Source organism: Mobula hypostoma, chromosome 27 (genome assembly GCF_963921235.1).
Source record: "Mobula hypostoma chromosome 27, sMobHyp1.1, whole genome shotgun sequence".
Taxonomy (NCBI): Eukaryota; Metazoa; Chordata; class Chondrichthyes; order Myliobatiformes; family Myliobatidae; genus Mobula; species Mobula hypostoma.
In genome coordinates, this window is record NC_086123.1 from 36,534,147 (window position 1) to 36,556,232 (window position 22,086).

At 44.2% G+C, this 22,086-nt stretch overlaps 1 protein-coding gene across 1 annotated transcript in view; it reads right to left on the reverse strand.

Moving 5' to 3' along the window:
• Positions 1–916: 916 nt before the first annotated feature.
• Positions 917–22,086, reverse strand: part of LOC134338407 (ubiquitin carboxyl-terminal hydrolase 30-like) — a 39,237-nt gene continuing 18,067 nt past the window's right edge. The window contains exons 6-13 of the mRNA XM_063034209.1: positions 21,284–21,329; positions 18,904–18,998; positions 16,045–16,104; positions 10,966–11,052; positions 9,830–9,904; positions 8,374–8,593; positions 6,973–7,078; positions 917–5,158 (exon numbers count right to left, since the gene is read on the reverse strand). Coding sequence (XP_062890279.1) covers positions 4,894–5,158; positions 6,973–7,078; positions 8,374–8,593; positions 9,830–9,904; positions 10,966–11,052; positions 16,045–16,104; positions 18,904–18,998; positions 21,284–21,329 — 954 coding nt within the window. The 3' untranslated portion in view covers positions 917–4,893. The remainder of the gene's footprint in view (positions 5,159–6,972; positions 7,079–8,373; positions 8,594–9,829; positions 9,905–10,965; positions 11,053–16,044; positions 16,105–18,903; positions 18,999–21,283; positions 21,330–22,086) is intronic.

The following is a 22,086-nucleotide window of genomic DNA, read 5'->3' on the forward strand; positions in this document are numbered from 1 at the left end:
ATGCATACATCTTCATGCTCTTTATCGACTACAGCTCAGCATTCAATACCATCATCCCCACAAAATGAATCAATAAGGTTCAAGACCTTGGCCTCAATACCTCCTTCTGCAAATGGATCCCTTATTTCCTCACTTGTCAGTTCAAATTGGTAATGACAGCTCCTCCAGGAATTAAAATTTGCTGGCGACCTTTGTGGGATTTGAAATCCTTGGGTCTGGATAAATAATCCAGGCTTCTAGATATCAATACCATCACCCTGCAACTCAAATGAGCCGCTCTTTCCGCCATTCAGCGTCAGCACACACACCAACATCCAACAAGAGAAGATCTGCAGATGCTGGAAATCCAAGCAACACACACAAAATGCTGGAGGAACTCAGCAGGTCAGGCATCATCTATGGAAAAAAGTACAGTCGACGTTTTGGGCCAAAACCCTTCGGCAAGACTGGAGAAAAAAAGCTGAGTAGATTTGAAAGGTTGGGGGCCTGGGGGAGAGAGAAATGCCAGGCACTAGGTGAAATGTAGGGGGTGGGATGAAACAAAGAGCTAGGAAGTTGATTGGTGAAAGAGACAGAAGGCCATGGAAGAAAGACAAAAAAAGGGGAGGGGGAGGAGCACCAGAGGAAGGCAATGGGTGGGCAAGGAGATAACATGAGAGAGGGACAAGGGGATGGGAAATGGTGGGAGGGGGGGTGGAGGCATTACTAGAAGTTTCTGAAGTCTATGTTCATGCCATCAGGTTGGAGGCAACCCAGACGGAATATACGATGTTGTTCCTCCAACCTAAGTGTGGCCTTATCCCAACAGTGGAGGAGGCCATGTTTGGACATATCGGAACGGGAATGGGAAGTGGCTCGTTCGGCCAGGGCGGTATCACTCAATAAAGAATAATGAGAAATGGAGAATGATTGTCAGCTTAATGAAGAGTTTATTACTTTCCTGTTTGACAAATTAATTAAAACAATTGGAAAATACTTTCTCCTTGATCCATTTCATATATATACACACATACAATTATTGGGTTAGTGCAAAAGGTGCTTTCTTGAAGTTTCTCATTTATACAATCAGAACTTCACATTATTTTCTCACAAGTGTAAAAATCAGCTACATAAACGTGTTCACCTTTACATGTCATACACAGTCAACAGAGACACACAAACCTCATGGTTACATCGTCATGGAGATGAATGGGTACACCGTCAGCAAGGGCAGGACTTGCTACAAAGTGCAGTGGGCAGTGGTCAGAATAGGTCAGCCTTTTCTTGTCCCTTCACAGTCATCTCGATTTACCTCTTAAAAAACTGCACGAGTTCTACCAAAAGATTCCAGAATATGACTTTTTAAACAAAGAGCCAAGCTACAACAGTTCCAGCTTTGCTCAGTCATCTGGTCTGTCCCTCGTGAGAAGTTACCTCTCTTTTGCACACTTCTCCTTCTTACCCTCCGTTACCCCGTACACATGCAATATAAAATAGAGCAGACTTTGTCACAATACAAAGCTACAGGCACTTTGAGGAGAACCCGCTCTCGGGTCAATACAGATATACATACAGTATGTCACCTATAATCTAACTGTTACGGTTAAAATTGTTCAGGTGAGCAGAATAGATCTGGGCTCTGTCATGTATTTAACAATACGCTAGGACATGGTCTTGGATCCAAGTGATTTAGATGAAAACAGGAATCTAATTTCAGTTGAAATGTGGAGCCCTCACTTATTATAAAATGTTGGAGCAAGGGAAACTAGATTTTAGAGACTTTAGCATTCTTTGAAATACCCGAAACCCCAAGTGATGAAAGGTCACTGACCTGCAATGTTATCTGTGTTTCCCATTTCACAAATGCTGCCTGGCCTGTTGAGTGTTTCAAACACTGTGCTTTATTTCAGCTATTCAGCATCTGTACTATATTCCTTTCTGTCTGGCAATTCAATAACACATGCAAGGCCACACCAGCTAAATTAATAAACAGCCTCTTGAACGTTTACCTGGTATGATATTACCATATTATACGACCTTCACTAACTTACCAGCACTAGGGGCAGTTATTAAAATACTTGAAAATCAAAGCGTAAAATATCCCAACTCCAAATTTAGTGAGGACTAACAGGGAACAATTAAAATTTCAATCAGAAAATATTCTGGTAAAGCTGTCCAAGGTAGAAGTGTCGTATCAGTAATCCCATTGCAAACAGATCCAGTCACAGTCAACATGCTGCTAAACCATTGTCTCAGCGCATCAGCCAGCCTGAAAATGAACCAGGCAGATCTCAACTTCAGATCCCTGCCCTCTGTGGTTGGGCTAAAATACAATTAAACATCAAATCCAGAGATCTCTGGGACTACACTCCTATACAGTTGACAAATGGGCAAGGTAGTCAAGAGGGTGATTGACCTTCAAGTAAGAACACATCTTGGAATTCTTTGTGAAGGATGAGGGATTTTCTGAGAGAAGAATTAGAAGTGGAAGGGGTGATAATATGAGAATCTTTTGAAGACAGATTAAAGGAGGAGTTCCTTTAACCTCTGGGATCCATGGCATAAAAAGGATGGGAACCCCTGGATTAAAGGATTACATCTGGCAATCCAGCCCACCCACTCATCATCCTTGTATCAGACTGATCAGGTATCATTACTGTTCGTGTCGACCTTTTTAATTGACCACAAGATGCAGAAGAATGAGGCCATTTGGCCCAACAAACACACCCTATCCAACACTATCCTCTTCCCCAAACACTTTCTGTTCTATCAATTTGAAAGCATGCATTTCAAGGATAGGGATTAGCCATTAACACAATTAGGTAGGACATCAGGATTCTAGAATTGGAAGAAAGTGATAACTAATCCACCTGGAACTATGCAGTGGGGATCCTTCATTTGAGAGCCAGGCTATGGGTACCTGGATAACATTGGAAACCATTGTATTGTGTGATGCTATTCTCCATGGATGTGCACACCAGTGCACATTAGGGAGATCAGCTCACTGATGTGAAAACCCATGTTCACGAGATCGCCTACTGATGTGAGCACGTTCGGGAGATCGGCTCATTCTACTCAAATCTTTGGCCAGCCTTAATTGTGCAATTCAGTCTCAAATAGGATAGGCCAAGTAAACAGGTGGGACTGTATCTTCTGTCCACCAACGACAGTGGCAGGAAGTGTAAGCATCTCAGATGATGGCTGCAATCTCGTTCTGGTCTAGGAGGCGGTGCAGTACTATGGTGGCCCAGATCCGAGCTCTTCAGAAAGGCTAACTTTCCACCTCTCAACACAAATTTTTTATGAAACACAATGCTGAATCTAGCTTCTCGCATATTCAAGGGTAACAGCAAGTGTGGCCCGACCACTATCTCAGTGTGAAAAGGTTATCACTCCTCACTGGAAGAGCCAGATCTTACTGAAGTGCAGCAGCTGACACTTGTCCATGAAAGGCAGAACTGACACTTGCCCACTGCGCACACTGACCAAACCAACAGATGACCGAGGACACTGAACAGTTACATTCTGTAAAACTGAAGGTGGTGCAATACTCCTGGGGCAACAAATAAAAGGAAGACCATCAGAAAGGACAACTATCAGCTCTGAATCTGGGGAAACTCCGGTTAAATTCAAAACTGTCAGATGCTATCATTGACCCATTGCCTGCGGCAGCAGAAGGGAAGAGAACTGAAAGGATAAAGGTGAGTTACTTGCTGATTCCTACCCCTCCAACCTTCTCTAAACCAGACTGACAGATAAACAGGTACCCAGCATTACCAAGCATAAAACCTTGGCACTCTAGCTTGTAAACCTTAGCAATTCTCTCAGAGTTTATGATGCTTTATTCTTCTGCCAACATACCCAAAGCCTGAATAAAACTAGTAGGGTTTCCTTTGTTATGTCCAATTGGGAGGCAGGAGACAGACACTTCATTAAAGGGGTCAACCCTTTGTAATTTTGTATAGACAGATGTATCCATACAAACTCTGCCTGGAGTCCTCTGAACACCAACTCTCTACCAGTAAGAATTCCCAATAATCCATTGAGGGAGAATTCATTGACATACCTGTACTCCACAAGTGACAATTGCCTCGACTGGTCTGTTCAGACTTTGCACCAGCTCAGCTACAATTATTTCCATTGTAGTGAAATTAAAACATAGGCAATTCATACAGACTCCATTATTTATTAACCCTTCCTCTCCTGAAGGCATCAACTCTAACTGGGACATGGTAACCCTCGCATGAGACAATGAGGTTGGCAGTGCAAAGTTCGGGTACAGGCAGATGCTCTGACTTGGACAGCACAGCCTGGTGCTCTCCTCACACAAAATTCAATCCAGCAGCAAGAATGGGGTTTTCCTATTATGAGTCAGGGCCGATTCCAGAACCCCTCACTGCTGTTGTTGATTAATGGCACATATATCTGAAGTGAGAAGGTTTCTGGGATCTTTCTGGCCCTATGTATGGGTGCATTCACACAGTCAGTCAAGGACGGGATTTCTAGAACCTTACGTTGAACCTTCAGAGCTCAGCCAGGAATGTAGCAAGATGCCAGAGTACTAAGTACAGCTGTTCCTCCACTGTGGTCCATTTGTCCCTTTATGATTCTGACTCAAGAAGGCAACAGGACATTCCCATAATATTCAACCACTTCACGTAAAAAGTTCTCACCTAGTTCCATCAAAGTCCACATATACAGGATACAATTTACTCTCCTTATGGAGACATTAACTTTAGGTAATAAATTAATATTTTGATTTATTCTCCTGTTCTTTTGATTCACTGCACAGATTTCGAGGCAAGTATCAGGTCGGCATTAACCAGACTCCAGATCTTTTCAGATTTTAATTTCCCTTCCAGTGGTAAAGATTATTTGTCCCTTTACAGCACCGGCCTAGTACTCCAGCCACACTCACTCCTCCAGCACAAACTCGTGGCTCGTGTGCCTCACCAGGGGCCGGACTCGCTCGTAGAAGAGTAGGTAGGCATTGGAGGCTTGGACTTCCTGTAGGCTTGCTCTGCGTACCGTGTCGTCTGATATCCACATCCACTGGCTGCTCACTGCCAACGGGTTCCTTGAGGTGGATGGTGAGCGGCGGTAGGTGACAAAATGTCCTGAGTGTATGTTGCCATGGTGGACCACCACAGACATCAGTCGGAACAAGTACACTGAAGACCTGGGGGATTGCAACAGGAAGTAGTGTTTGTATTGAGGGAAAGTCTTCTTTATCACCCCTGCCACTATCACAAGACGGTACGAGGCAGCACAGTAGTGCTGTGGTTAGCACAACGCTTTACATTGCCAGCAACCTGGGTTCAATTCCCACCGCTGCCTGTACGTTTTCCCCGTGACTGCATGGGTTTCATCCAGGTGCTCCAGCTTCCTCCCACAGTCCGGAGACGGACTGCTTAGTAGGTTAATGATCATTGTACATTGTCCCATCATTAGGATAGGTTTAAATCACGGGGTTGCTGGGGGGGCACAGTTTGAAGGGCCGGAAGGGGCTACTTAGCACTGTACCCTAATGAATAAATAATTCTCCCCGCCTTACCTTGTGGTGCATCCAGTAAATGAAGACCTCACTAAAGAAACTTGCCCAGAACTTTATCTTTTGAAAATGCTAGAGTGGACATGCAGAGGATGTTTCCTATAAGGGAAAGTCTAGGACCAGAGGACACAGCTTCAGAAGAGATGGACATCCCTTTAGAACAGAGATGAGGAGGAATTTCTTTAGCCAGATGGTGGGGATTCTGTGGAATTCACTGCCAAGGATGGCTGTGAAGGCCGTGTCATTGGGCTTATTTAAAGTGGAAGCTAATACACTCTGGATTAGTAAGGGCATCAATGGTTATGGGAAAAGGCAGGAGAATGGGATTGAAAGATAAATAATTCAGTCATGACTGAATGGTGGAGCAGACTTGACGGGCTGAAAGGCCTAATTGTATTCCTGTGTCTTATGGTATTCCAAGAATTTCACTGTCTCATCTCTGGCTCCCATGAACTAAGAGGTTTGTTGAGCCAATTCAGAGGGCAGTTACGAATCAGTCATATTGCTGTGGATCTGATGTTACATGCTGACCACAGAATCAAGAGAGGCGACTTGTCCTGTCAAGCCCACACCGGCAATCTAATAAACCTGTAGGGCAAGGGGGTTCTCGAACGTTTTTATGCCATTAACCGAAGGGTCTGTGCACCCCAGGTTGGGAACCCCTGCTGCAGGAGAACAAATAACCATCTCTGAAGGATTTTAGTGAGCCAGACTTTTTCACAATTTTATGTTTAATGCTGTTGATAATGGCTTCAAAAATAACTTTCAGATAAATTTAAAAATTGAGTTTTTACATTCTCCATAATTTGCATCATACCACCGCATCCACTATGCTGTTAAAATCCGCATGTCTACATTAACTTTTTAATGTGGGTCTGAATCAGTGGGGAGTGTCAGAAGAACAAAATATTCATCATGTTTCCGCTTGCACAGTGTTGCATATTACCGACCATCTTAGTCGAGAAGATGGGAGATCATATCCACAGCATCATACTGTGACAAAACAGATAAGTTACTACTGCCTGTGACAGATCTTTCAAGGATCATCCAATTTTGTGCCACCCGACTCTTTCCAAGGAGAAACGAGAAGAACTGTATTCACAGTCTTTACTGCATTTGGTTTTGTGAAGTTAGGAACCATGAAACAAATATACCTTCTAAATCTGATTTGCCTCTGTACAAATGGAAATGATGCAATATTTGCTTCCACCATTACAGGGAGCACTGTGTTTTACTAACTTACTGTGGATCTCTGGCGTTCTGTATTACTACCTCCTAACACCAACTGTTTCCTTGGAGATCACCTGAAGGACCTTTTGATACTGGAGTAGATCCCAAAGGGCCTGCAATTTAATTTATTTCTATGTTTTGTAGAACAACATTGGGGAGGTGAGGGGGGGGGGTGAGGGTGAGTGGGATGAAGGAACATCAAATAGACTCACGGATAACTTCTAGTCCCCAAAGGTGGCATCGTTGAGAAAGGTGATAGCAAAGATGAACATGCTCCATTTGCAACTTGTGTTTTACCAAGGATGGGTTGTGTGGATCCTGCAAGAGAACATACAAGAAAGAGATTTATAGATTAATGAATTAATGGTGCTCTGGTTTCTCCCGCATTCAAAAAATACACAAGTTAGGATTAGTAAATCGTGGGCCAGCTTTGTTGGCGTTGAAAGTGTCGTGACACCTGCAGGCTACCTCAGCACACCTCTGACGCAAGTGACACATTTCACTGTGTTTTGATATTTCGATGTACAAATAAAGCTAATCTTTATGAAATTCCACAGCACCTCCAAGTCCTGTGTAACTCATGATAGCTTGCTCTATTTACCTTCCCAGCACTGTACACAGTTATGTGCAATACATCTTCAGTGAAATTTCGCTTTAGATCACGTTAACAAAATGACCAAATAACTTGGAGATGGATACTGACGCTGGATGAATTTTTGTGCATTAAACAGAAGCTGGGAGCAAAGGTTTTATTAAAAGACATAATTAATGTGTGCAGCTGATGCTGCCTAGATGTACCAGCTTCAATCTTTGTCTCATGTTATTAAATAAACATTAGTCTATCGGCTGAACTGTTTCTACAGACAGGGGAAGGGGCAAAGGTAGGTTACTGGCACCTTAAAACCAGTCACTTTGGGCCAGTGGGGCTTGTCAGTTGTGGTTGGCAGCTCAGCTCGGAGAAAGAAAACTCTGATCTTAAACCTCCACTGCCTTGTGGCTATACCCACTCATGGAGAAGACTTTGAGAGTAAACCCCGAGGGAAAAATATGGAGCTGGTGTCCCTAAGGACACCAAAGGACTCCATAAGGCAGTCCTGCATTGAGATCAACGCTGACTGGCATCTCCTGTGACGGTGCCAGTGCTAAACTGTATCGGTCTCTGTCGTTCCTTTGGGTTCATCGGCAACATGGAGAGGGGGAGTCTGCTGCATGGGCAACAGCTTGCTCTCCATATTGTGCTGCCCTGTCTTGCATATGTAGACAGCTAGGATGCAATATTCATGGTCAACGGAGACCTCAAGTCTACTAAGAGATATGAATGGTTGAGGGTGTGAAGATGAAATTGAGATAACAAAGCAGACAGCTGCGAAGATGATGGTGCTAAAGGAAGAGAGAGGAGGATTGAAAAAGGCGGAGGATGAGAGCATGGGGGTGAAGGTAGTTAATATCTAACTCATTACACACAGCTGAAAAGTGGAAGCACAAACCGAATGCAGATATTCCAAAAGAACATGTTCTACTTATGAATTTTTTTTCGTGAGAAACATAGACAAGATCATTGTGCCACTGACTTGGGATGCTGCCCGGCCATTTGCTGTTTTTTCCAACAGTACCTGACTTGCCCAGCATGGTGGCTTCCAGCACGTGAGGCAAGCTTCCAGTGCTGGCGGGTCTGCTCAGTCCGCAGTGCCCTCGTCTCTGGGATGGGCTGCGGTACTTGTAGGCATCGAGCGAGAGGAACTCGCCAAACTGCACGTGCTCATTGCGCTTCAGGGGGGTTCCTTGGCTGGACCACGACAACCTTTGCAGGTGGATACACAGGCACTGAGGAAGCTGAGGAGGCAGACAGGAGGAAAAGGTCAGGAACAGTAGCACACATCGGTTTTCTCAGCTGATGATGCCTCACAGAGATAATTCTCCACATTTTAAGTTAGACAGGTTGTCTGCAACTTATCAATGGATTCCATAATGTTTAGGTGGCGCGTTAATGTAGTGGTTAGTGTAATGCTTTATGGTGCTAGCTGTAAGATCAGGGTTCAATTCCCGCCACTATCTGTAAGGAGTTTGTATGTTCTCTCCATGATTTCCTGCCATATTCCAAAGGTGTACAAGTTAGGATCAGTGAGCTGTAAGCATATTTGGTGAAGAAGCATTACACTTTGGAAACACAGTGAGCACATTCTGTAAGTGTTAAGGTCGTTATAGTAGGAGATAAGGTTGATCTTCAAGTTCAGATCCAAAATTGGGGGAAGGCTAATTCCAATAGGATGCTTGCGGGTGAAACAACATCTGACAATTGGGAGACATTTAATGGGAGTTAGCAAGAGTTCAGGGACAGCACATTGTGGTAAGAGTGGAAGGAAAAGATGGAGACATTTGGGCACCTTGGATGAGAAAGGCTTGATCAGGAAACAGAAGCACGTGACAAGTGCAATCAATGAAAATCTAGTGAGACCCCTTGAGTAATACAGAGGAAGTACTTAATAAGGAAAGTAAGAGGGCAAAAGATGCTTTGGAATATTCCCGACAGGTAAGATTAAAGAGAATCCCAAGTCAACTTACAAGAATATTAGCAGAAAGACGGTAGCAGAGGAAGACTGGGCTCCCTTAGGGATGAAAGAGTAATCAATGTGGGCAAAATCCTAAATAAATGCATCTTCCACCAAGGAGAAGGACGTGGATGATAGCAAGTTGCTTTCCATCATAGGTTGGGGCATGCAATGTAAGAGATGGAATGTTATAATTATAACACAAACAACTAGGATTTGTGTAGATGGACAGAACAATCAGCTTGGAGGGGCTGAGTCAAAGAGTCCTCTTAAGTGCTCTACATGCTTGACTCTACTCTACCGTCAATATCCTGGTCCCATCATCACACCACCCCCACCATCAATAAACTGGGAACACCACTGACCAGAATCTCATCAAAGGCTGAAGGGCTTGTTCCTGTGCTGTTCTTGGGATTTGGCCTTTTGCTTTGAATGCTCAATCAAAAATAATTCTTTAACGCCTTTGTGGTATACAACTATTTACACCCAAAAGCAATTCCAATTCTTGATGCAAGCCCACCTTTCCAATCTTCAGCTGTTTGATGAAGGTTGTCCTCTGGTTTTCTGTAGTCTGTCCACTTTGGTTCTCCCCTGCCTGAATTTGTGAAAGAACAGAAAGGGTTGCCAGAACTTAAGAGTCGGTAAATCGAAATCTGATGGTCGATCCTCTCCAACATTACACACTGCACAGGGATGAGGCGCAGTGTATCCTTTTCCTTCCCTCCCTTTTCTCATCCTAGTGCTCTTGACTCATCCACGGTTAATCTAATGAACATATTGGAGCTGCTGCCAACACAACAATACCTTTAGTAGTATTTCTGGGAATTATACAGTACTGTGCAAAGTCTAAAGCACATATATATATCTAAGAATTTTGCACAGTTCTGTACATCGGTTAAAATAGGACGGTGGTTGGGAAAAGATATGAGTACTTAGTTTTATATTAGCTCAATAGTATTAAATGCTATTTGGTATCTTGGAAAAACATATTATACAGTACTGTGCAAAGTCTTAAGCACGTATCTAGAGTACCTAGGAAATTTTGCACAGTACTGTACTTGAAGGGTTACAGGTCACAAACTGCATTAACATGCATCATCATTAAATGGGCTGTGCAAACCCAAGAAGCTACCTACCACACTGGGGCTTTTTGCACCATTTTCCCTGAAGACTCCAATTCTTGAGGGACCATGTCTATCAGTTGTTCAATTACAGCCCACGCCTTCATTCAACACACAGCTTCCCCTTTAGGATTCATAAGGTTACCAATCAGGATAAGGAATCACTCCCTGTTCCCCCGGTCTCAAATCATTTCCACCCATCACTAAAGCCTTGTCATCAGCTAATTTCAACATAGACCAAAAATTAAACACATGACCGTCCAGATCAGCAAATTTCAACATAGACCAGGAACTGATCAAATGTTCCTCCTCCTTTGCATCATGTGACATTTACAGCTCAGCCATTGGGAAAGATCACAAATTTCTACCCTTGCCCAGTAAAAAAGTTTCAGCCCTCCTTTCTCCTCAATAACGTGGTTGCATTTCCTGACTCCCAAGTTATTCCATCCAGTGAGCGATCTCTGCGTTTTAATATGCGATTCTTTCAGACCAGCAACACTGAGGTAACAAGAACGAGCGGTGCGGTATTGCTCACCTTGCTGCAGTTCTCACACACCACATCCTTAATGGTTTCTGAGGAGATGAAGTGTTGCAGGCAGAGATCCAGTGACACTGGTCTACCCTGGGAGGTATTAACAGTCACAGAGTTAGAGAGGCATGCCGCACAGAAACAGGCCCTTTAGCCCCACTGACCATTAACACAAACAGTCCTTAGGATGCCTCAGACTTTAGCACAGTACTGTATAAGGATTAAAATAGGAAGGTCATTGGGAAACAAAAGTAAGAGTACTTAGCTTTGTATTACCTCAGAAGTATTATGTGTTATTTGGTAACTGGAAAGACATCTTATACAGCACCTTGCAAAAGTATTAGGCACCCTCGATATACAGTGGCATGCAAAAGTTTGGGCACGCCTGATCAAAATTTCTGTTATTGTGAATAGCTAATCGAGTAGGAGATGAACTGATTTCCAAAGGGCATAAAGTTAAAGATGACACATTTCTTTAATATTTTAAGCAAGAAAACCTTTTTATTTCCATCGTTTACAGTTTCAAAATAACAAAAAAGGAAAAGGGCCCGAAGCAAAGATTTGGGCACACTGCATGGCAGTACTTAGTAACACCCCCTTTGGCAAGTATCACCGCTTGTAAACGCTTTCTGTAGCCAGCTAAGAGTTTTTCAATTCTTGTTTGGGGGATTTTCGCCCATTCTTCCACAGATTCTCGATGATGTTTAGGTCAGGGGACTGTGAGGGCCATGGCAAAACCTTCAGCTTGCGCCTCTTGAGGTTGTCCATTGTGGATTTTGAGGTGTGTTTAGGTTCATTATCCTGTTGTAGAAGCCATCCTCTTTTCATCTTCGGCTTTTTTACAGACCGTGTGATGTTTGCTTCCAGAATTTGGGGGTATTTAATTGAATTCATTCTTCCCTCTACCAGTAAGTGTTCCCCGTGCCACTGGCTGCAACACAAGCCCAAAGCATAATCGATCCACCCCCGTGCTTAACAGTTGGAGAGGTGTTCTTTTCATGAAATTCTGCACCCTTTTTTCTCCAAACATACCTTTGCTCATTGCCAAAAAGTTCTATTTTAACTTCATCAGTCCACAGGACTTCTTTCCAAAATGCATCAGGCTTGTTTAGATGCAAACAACAGGAATTCTGCAGATGCTGGAAATTCAAGCAACATACATCAAAGTTGCTGGTGAACGCAGCAGGCCAAGCAGCATCTATAGGAAGAGGTGCAGTCGACGTTTCAGGCCGAGACCCTTTGTCAGGACTAACTGAAGGAAGAGTGAGTAAGGGATTTGAAAGCTGGAGGGGTAAGGGGGAGATCCAAAATGATAGGAGAAGACAGGAGGGGGAGGGATAGAGCCGAGAGCTGGACAGGTGATAGGCAAAAGGGGATACGAGAGGATCATGGGACAGGAGGTCCGGGAAGAAAGACAAGGAGGGGGGGGTTGACCCAGAGGATGGGCAAGAGGTATATTCAGAGGGACAGAGGGAGAAAGAATGTGTGCATAAAAATGAGTAACAGATGGGGTACGAGGGGGAGGTGGGGCCTTAGCGGAAGTTAGAGAAGTCGATGTTCATGCCATCAGGTTGGAGGCTACCCAGACGGAATATAAGGTGTTGTTCCTCCAACCTGAGTGTGGCTTCATCTTTACAGTAGAGGAGACCGTGGATAGACATGTCAGAATGGGAATGGGATGTGGAATTAAAATGTGTGGCCACTGGGAGATCCTGCTTTCTCTGGCGGACAGTGCGTAGATGTTCAGCAAAGCGGTCTCCCAGTCTGCGTCGGGTCTCACCAATATATAAAAGGCCACATCGGGAGCACCGGACGCAGTATATCACCCCAGTCGACTCACAGGTGAAGTGATGCCTCACCTGGAAGGACTGTTTGGGGCCCTGAATGGTGGTAAGGGAGGAAGTGTAAGGGCATGTGTAGCACTTGTTCCGCTTACACGGATAAGTGCCAGGAGGGAGATCAGTGGGGAGGGATGGGGGGGACGAATGGACAAGGGAGTTGTGTAGGGAGCGATCCCTGCGGAATGCAGAGAGAGGGGGGGAGGGAAAGATGTGCTTAGTGGTGGGATCCCGTTGGAGGTGGCGGAAGTTACGGAGAATAATATGTTGGACCCGGAGGCTGGTGGGGTGGTAGGTGAGGACCAGGGGAACCCTATTCCTAGTGGGGTGGTGGGAGGATGGAGTGAGAGCAGATGTACGTGAAATGGGGGAGATGCGTTTAAGAGCAGAGTTGATAGTGGAGGAAGGGAAGCCCCTTTCTTTAAAAAAGGAAGACATCTCCCTCGTCCTAGAATGAAAAGCCTCATCCTGAGAGCAGATGCGGCGGAGACGGAGGAATTGCGAGAAGGGGATGGCGTTTTTGCAAGAGACAGGGTGAGAAGAGGAATAGTCCAGATAGCTGTGAGAGTCAGTAGGCTTATAGTAGACATCAGTGGATAAGCTGTCTCCAGAGACAGAGACAGAAAGATCTAGAAAGGGGAGGGAGGTGTCGGAAATGGACCAGGTAAACTTGAGGGCAGGGTGAAATTTGGAGGCAAAGTTAATAAAGTCAACGAGTTCTGCATGCGTGCAGGAAGCAGCGCCAATGCAGTCGTCGATGTAGCGAAGGAAAAGTGGGGGATAGAACTTTCTGGCTGCAAAAAAGTGTCATCTTTAACTTTATGCCTTTTGGAAATCAGTTCATCTTTTACTCGCTTAGCTATTCACAGTAACAGAAATTTTGACCAGGGGTGCCCAAACTTTTGCATGGCACTGTATACCAATGTTTCAGAATGGGATCATTAAGGTGAACTATCCTTAGAGAAATATACCAACGTTATAGAATGGAACCATCAAGGTGACCAATCCCTATCTAAATATACCAACGTTTCAGAATGGGACCCTGAAGGTAACAATCCCTATAGAAATATACCTTCGTTATAGAATGGGACCATCAAGGTGACCAATCCCTATCTAAATATACCAATGTTTCAGGAAGGGACATCAAGGTGTACAATCCCTATAGAAATATACCAATGTTTCAGAATGGGGCTATAAAGATGAACAATCCCTATAGAAATATACCAATGTTTTAGAATGGAACCATCAAGGTGAACAATCCCTATCTAAATATACCAACATTTCAGAATGGGACCATCAAGGTAACAATCCCTATAGAAATATACCTTCGTTATAGAATGGGACCATCAAGGTAACAATCCCTGTCTAAATATACCATTTCAGAATGAGAGCAGTACATTATGAGCACACATTTCTAACAATGCTGTTACACACCAGGTGGCAATGTGACACATTCCTTTTCTACAGGTCTATCTTGTACCTCTTTTCCTCCTTGAATGCTTATTTTTATATATTCCCGTTACTCTTCCTTGTACATGAGCTTAATGTTTTTCTGGCGTTCCACATTATTAATTCTCACAGCAGTTCTCTTGACCAATCGTCCTTTTCATTGCGTAGGCAGATTCTGCTCTAACTCCACTTAGGAGTTTGCAGATGATACTATCACAGTGGGCCGTAGCTCATATAACAATGTGTCGAAAGGAGATGGAGAGCTTACTCAAGTTTTCCCTTTCCCTCAATGTCAACAGAAGAGTTGGTCATTGACTTTACGAAGTGGGATGGTGCACACGCTCCTGTCTGCAACAATGATGTTGAGGTTGAGAACTTCAAGTTTCTAAGAGTGAAAATCAAGAATAACCTGTCCTGGTCTAACCACATGGGTGATACAGCCAAGAAAGCTCACCAACAACTCTTACTTCCTCAGAATGCTAAGGAAATTTGGCATGAGCCCATCGATCCTTGCCAATTTTCATTGATGTAACATTCTATCTGGATGCATTACGGCTGGGTATGACAACTGCTCTGCACGACACTGCAAGAAACTACAGAGCTCAGCATATCATGGAAACCAGCCTTCCTACATTGGACCCTGTCTATACTTCTTGCTTAAGCAGCCAGCATAATCAAAGATTCCACCCACCCACTCTTCTCCCCTCTCCCATCAGGCAAAAGATACAAAAGCCTGAAAGCACGTACCACTAGTCTCAAGGGCAGCTTCTACCCCACTGTTGTCAAAATATTAAATGGATCTCATGCAGTAAAATGGACTTCTGACCTCATGATCTACCTCATTATGATCTTGCACTCTATCGTTTACCTGCACTGCACTTTCTCCGTAGCCGTTACATGGAAACTGTTTTATCTTGTACTACCTCAATGCATTGTGTAATATGATCTGTATGAATTCCCTCCCTTCTGCAACCCTGATCGCTGACCAATTCTTCTTTGGTTCCTCACTAGCGAATCTGCAGGGTTCAGTAGCTCATCCAGTGAGTGATTGGTGGAACCAGTTCCCTATTTTCTGGTACTAAACATACACAGCCATTTATTTTTTTAATCTTCAACTGGGGCACTTGAAGGCTGTTTCTGTAGTACTGCACCATTCACAGCCTTGAAACAACCCAAAACCATCTATAAATCTTGTTCTGGTTCTAACTCAGTCAATTTAGATTTAGAGTCCTACAGCACAAAAACAGGATCACTGTATCCATGCAGGCCATCAAGTACCTATCACATTCCCCAGAAATCATGCCACAGCCTTCAACAACATGGTATGCTGACTGCTTGTCTAAGTACCCCTTAAATGTTGTTAGAGTATCTCCACCATCCCACCATTTCTCCTGATCCTTCCTCAGGACCCAACATGACGTATGTTCTAGCCAAAATGTAACACATACGTTTTTTCAGGATTCCACCTCCCATCTCTCCAACTCCTGCACATAGCAACTTCCATAGTGCAGTAATAATAATAATCAGTTCACTGTTTTAGTAATTATTACTTGACGACTGAATATTGCTCATAGTTCCTGTGTTCTTTAAAGAGATCCTTTATGTCCGACTAACTGAGCAGACAAGCAAGTGTCAGTAACATCCTCAATGCTGCACAGGACAAGCAGCTTGGAATTGTGTTCCTACAATTCCGGCTTTCATTACATAAGGCCACTCTAAAGTGACACAGCCAAATTCAATGCCTTTATAAATATATGGTACAAAACAATTAACTGTTTAAAGTGCGGATGGTACGTACCCAGGTCACTGTTGGAATGCTGAGGGAGAGACTGTCAAACGTGTCGTACCTGACAGGACTCTGATGAAAAAAGGTGTAGTTAGTAACAGTAAACACGAGGAATTCTGCAGATACTGGGAATTCAAGCAACACACATCAAAGTTGCTGGTGAATGCAGCAGGCCAGGCAGCATCTCTAGGAAGAGGTACAGTCGACGTTTCGGGCCGAGACCCTTCCTGACGAAGGGTCTCAGCCCGAAATGTCGACTGTACCTCTTCCTAGAGATGCTGCCTGGCCTGCTGCGTTCACCAGCAACTTTGATGTGTGTAGTTAGTAACAGCATAGTTTCTCCCTATAGTGACAAATCTAATATGCCATGACTGGAGGGTGGGAGAGTACTGATAGTGATTGTAGTGCTAGCAGACATGGTCTGTTTGTCCTAGTTTCACAGCTCACTGGGTTGCGATGCCAGGGACACCGACAATGAGCAAAACTTGAGCAAACTCAGTACAGGCAGACGTAGTGGTCGGCAGGAGTAACAGCATACAGAGCTCAAAGACCAGTCTCTTTGCATCTGGCCATTTATTTCACAAATATATAACTTTTAAAGTACTCGAGGAAACTTAGTTCACACTGGGAAATTTTTATTTTATGCTATATATTATTTTGTTTTTAATTATTAAGAGAAACAGCACAGTAACCAGACCTTCGGGCCCAGCAAACACACGTCGCCCAGTTACATCCAAGTGTACAATTAGCATACTAACCCGCGCATCTATGGAATATGGGAGGAAACCAGAGCACCCAGAGGAAACCCACACAGTCACAGCGTACACTGTGACAGACAGCGTGTTTCAGTATGCCAGACAACTCCTTACAGAAAGTGGCACGAAATGAACCACATTGCTGGCACTGTAATAGCTTTATGCTAACTACTACGCTGTTACCCCAGCCAATTGACTGGCCAATTTCTGTTATCCAACTTACAGGCCCCTGGGAGGGAAATTCAGCGTTAGTGTTAAACTCACTTCAGTGACCATTTCTACCATCAAACACTGACAGCAACACATAGAATCTGCAAGGAATGATTACAGGCTAACAACCTTGCCTATGCTCAGCACTGGTGACAAAAGCCACATTACTCCACCCCTTGCACTTTACATCCATAAGTGCTGAAGCCTTGTGATGGAAATACTCAGCAGGTCAGTTAGCACCTGGTAAGAAGGCAGCTGTAATTGCTGAGTACATATCAACTAGTCAGATTGGAGATGATTGGATAATCTCCCTGTCAATCAAGTTTCATGGTCACAATGGTGTGAATGCCTAAGATTAATTAATCCTCATACCCATATCTAGCAATCCTCTACTCTTTAGATTTTGTTTTGTAAAATAAAATTACCTGGCTATTACTGGGAGAAGTTGCTATGGTTTGTTTCTGGTGCTCTTTGAGAAGACTAGTTACTGAATGAATTGTTTTCGTTTGCTAAGCTGACTGCTCTCTGAAAACTACACGCTTGGCCCTACCTCCAACTCATCAGCTCAAACAATACAGCTCATTCTAGAGAAATGATGATTGGAAGATAGATGTTCTGTTCACAGATACCAGCCAGCATGCTGAACATCTCTTGCACTTTCAGAGAGGACTTTCTTTCCAAATCTCCAATTCAGGGAAAGGATAGGAAGACTCTGGGCCATGAACAGCTCCAGCTAATCATTAAGAGGAGTGAAGAGTTTACACAATGGCAAATAACCCTGTTGTATTGCAAGCCAATAGTCCATAAGACAGAGAGCAGAATGAGGCCATTCGCTCATTGAGTCTGCCCTGTCATTCCACCATGGCTGATTTATTATCCCTCTCTACCCCATTCTCCTGCCTTCAAGCCCTAATCTTTGGCATTTTTTCTATTCTAGAACTTATCAACCTCCGCTTTATATATAGCTGATGACTTGTCAAAGAAGCACCTGCCCCTCTTACGATAGTGACACAAGTGGTTTTCAGCATTTGACTGGCACACAAGGGGGCAAATTGATATCTGATAAGTAAGACTAATATTTAGGATCCAAGTCTGGTTCTCCCTGCCCCATCTCACTCCACCATCCAAATCATCGTCAGTTTGAGTTCACAGCACTTTTGCCTGAAGGCTGCTAGAGTCAAGTTGAGATCAACTTGAGATCCCAAGCCAGATGAGATTGGACCAGATTTGGGCGAGGTTGTATACAGGTGCTGGTAAAGTATGCAGGTTGAGGTCGGACTGTGCTATCAGCCTATTCATTTGTTGAGATCACGATGATCTGTTGCATGTCCTTGATCAGTACCTGGTGTCCCATCCTCGCACAACAGTCAGTTGAGCTTCTAACATCTACAGCACTGGTCAGACTGGTTATGGAAAATCTCTTAAGTCCTTGTATCAGCCAGGATCAGGTCAGATTTCAGTTTTATATAAAACCATAAGACCATAAGATATAGGAGCAGAATTAGGCCATTTGGCCCATCGAGTCTGCTTCACCATTTCATCATGGCTGATCCATTTCCCTCTCAGCCTCTGTCTCCTGAATTCTACCCATATCCCTTCATGCCCTGACTAATTAAGAACTTACCAACCTCTGCCTTAAGTATACCCAATGACTTGGCCTTCACAGCCACCTGTGGCAATGAATTCCACAGATTCACACTCTCTGGCTAAAGAAATTCCTCCTCATCTCCATTCTAAATGGATGTCCCTCTATTCTGAGGCTGTCCTCTTGTCACAGAAATCCAACCTGAACAGAGCTCTAATGGAGCCCCGACAGAAAGAGAAAGGAGTATCTTGCTTCATGGATTCACTGGTATCACAAACACTGCAGAGCAGTCACCACACACACACCCCACCACACACCCACCTGTTGCTCACACTGTTTACACACCATGTTACTGGTTAGCCGGCCGTGGAAGGGGTGCTGAAACTTCCAAGGACGTGGTGGTGGCAGCAAAGGCCCTTGAACAACGAAAGAAATCAATTAGCAAATGCTGGAAACGCTGATCAGACCAAGCAGCATCTGTGACGGGAGAAATGGGTCCTTCAACAGTCCTGACCTCTCAGACCTGAAACATTAACGGTATTAATCTTTCCACAGACCTGCGGTGTGTTTCCAGTGCAACACACACATCACGCTGAAGGAGTTCAGCAGGTCAGGTGGCATCTATGGAAATGAATAAACTGTCGAAGTTTTGAGCCAAGACCGTCCTTCAGGACTGGAAAGGAAGGGGGAGAGGGGAAGGAGGAGAGTTATAAGATGATAAGTGAAGGCAGGTGGGTGGAAAACGTAAAGGGCTGGAACGGAGTGGAAGGAATCTGATAGGAGTGGAGAGTGGGCCATAGCAGAAAGGGAGGCAGGAGGGGAGCCGGGGGAGGTGATAGGCAGACGAGTAAGAGGCCAGAGTGGGGAATAGAAGAAGGAGGGATGGGGAAGGGAAATTTTTTTACCGGAAGTTTGGAGGCTACCCAGATGAAATACAAGGTGCTGCTCCTTCACCATGAGGCACAAGAGGAGGCATGGACTGCCACGTCAGAATGGGAATGGGAATTAAAATGTTTGGCCACTGGGAAGTTCCGTGTTTGATGGATGGAGCGGAGGTGCACAACGAAGCGGTCCTCCAATTTGTGACAGGTCCCACCAACGTAGAGGAGGCCACATTGGGAGCACCAGACACAATTGCTAATCCCAGCAGATTCTCAGGTGAAGTGTTTGGGGGCCCTGAATGGAGGTGCATGAGAAGGTGTAGCACTTCTTTCACTTGCAGGGATAATTGCTGGCAGGGAGATCGGTGGGGAGGGATGAATGGATAAGGGAGTGATCCTTGCCGAAAGTGGAGGCGGAGGAAAGTAATGATGTGTTAGATGGTTTCCAGTGTTTTAATTTTTGCTTTCATTTCACAATTGCACCATCAGCAGCTTTTCCAATTTTCCACTAGAAAGGGAAAGATACACAAATAGATCGGAACAGCTGGGAGAGCTTCACAGAGCATTGACTATAAAAGGCTCAAAACAACCTCCGAGAGATAGCAACAAAATCAGACTGTAACAAGGGGGCAACAATGAATTATTTTGTGTGCTGTTGTCATCTTGTGGAGCAAGTCATATTCATCTAGATATTATAGATGAAAAAAATTTATTGAGACAATCTCCAGAAGAAATGCTCAGCCAAATGTGTTGGGAACATCACAAAACAAGGAAATAGAAGCAGGACACCAGGTCCCTAAAGTCTACTCGATATGATCATGGCCTCAGTTCTTCATCTGTTCCAGTTTACAGCCCCCAATTCCTCAATCTGCCTAATACACTAGTGAGATGACGGACAGGAAGGAACCATGTTTCAGCTCTTGAAATGTGCCACATTAACTTGTATGTCTGTAGGGCAGAAGGAGTTTGGCATCTGACTCTGGGAGTGCTGTGATAGGGAATGAGAGAGACCTTCCAGAGGGCACACTGGTGATCGCTATTCAGCAATTCCTTGCTGGAAGTGGTTATGTTGGGATAGCAGGGTAGGGAAGAATGGCCACTGTGCCTTTGCACAAGTCTGTTAGTTCAATCAGGATGGTTTCTGGGGCTCAGGAAGCTGCTGTTAACTTCACTCTGCCACTTAGTAGGAGGGTGTAGGAAGATGGATGCCACGGTGGCTGATTGTTTCTGGAGGAGAGACATGCAGTTGGGTCAAAGCTGATGGAGCCTTACTCTGACCCTACTTCACCTAGTATTCTCGCCAGCCTCAGAAAGTGGAACACTGTCTCCCAGTAACAACAATTGTCAGCATTAAATCTAGAGAGGTGAAGATAAGGAAGATGATATGTAAATATAATTGCTCCTGCATATCTAATTCTGACTCCACTCGCTTCACCCGCCAGCGTGCAGGCTCTGCAACGGGTCCAAAACTTCAGCACTTCTGCCTTCCCTAATCTGTGTCTTTGACCAACTTTTTGGTTACTCGGTTGAATAGCCCTTAATCAACTCGGTTCAATTTTAACCAATGAGTAAAGTGTTTTTAAACTGAATGCAGGTCTTTACATGTTATTACACAAAACTGGTCACAATGGGTACCTTCAAATCAGAAATGATTCCCACAATTTTTCAATGGACATTCTGCTGTCTGTATGTCTCATGGGTTTAGTTTCTCAGCTGAGGTTGTGCTTGTTGCCCAGTCCTTCACCGTATTGACTTGGTTACTGTCACACTGAATTGAGTGCCAACATCACTAAGGTACATTTTACTATGAAGATTCTTACTTCGGCTCCTGCAGCTCATCTGGCTTTCCTCAAATTCTGGTGGACTCTATGAAAACCAAGGAGATAGAGAGATTACCAAGTCTGATGGAAAGCAAACAACAACGTTTTCTAAACTAAACAGTGTTTGCTGGTTTCAGCTCTGAGCCTTTGGGAAATAAGTCAAGTTGGCTCCAACCAGCTCTGAGATGACATGACTTTGCAATACATTTCAAAATACACATTGCTCACTGACCGATAAAACTTCCAATGTTCAGTGTATTTCATAATGCAGGATATCCCAAAACTCATCACAAACAATGAACTACTGTTTGTAGTGTAGTTAAGCATTTACATACAAGCATGGCCAAAAATGTTCAGAGGGGCTACTTTCTCAGGGGGCTAAAGAAATTTGACATGTCCCCATTAACCCTTAACCAATTTTTCTGAACGCAGCGTAGAAAACATCCTATCTCGATGCATCAGTTTGGTCTGGCAACTGCTCAGCAGGTGACTGCAAGGAAGTGCAGAGAGTTGTGGACATCTCATCACGGAAACCAGCCTCCCCTCCATGCGCTCTGTCTATACTTCTCGCTGCCTTGGTAAAGCAGCCAGCATAATCCCCACCCCAGACATTTTCTCTTCTCCCCTCTCCCATTGGGCAGAAGATACAAAATCTTGAAAGCACGTACCATCAGGCTCACAACAGCTTCTATGGAATAGTTCCCTGGTACAATAAGATGGACTCTTGACCTCACAGTCTACTTTATAATGATCTTGCACCTTATTATTTACCTGCACTACTGTTACACTTTATTCTGTATTGT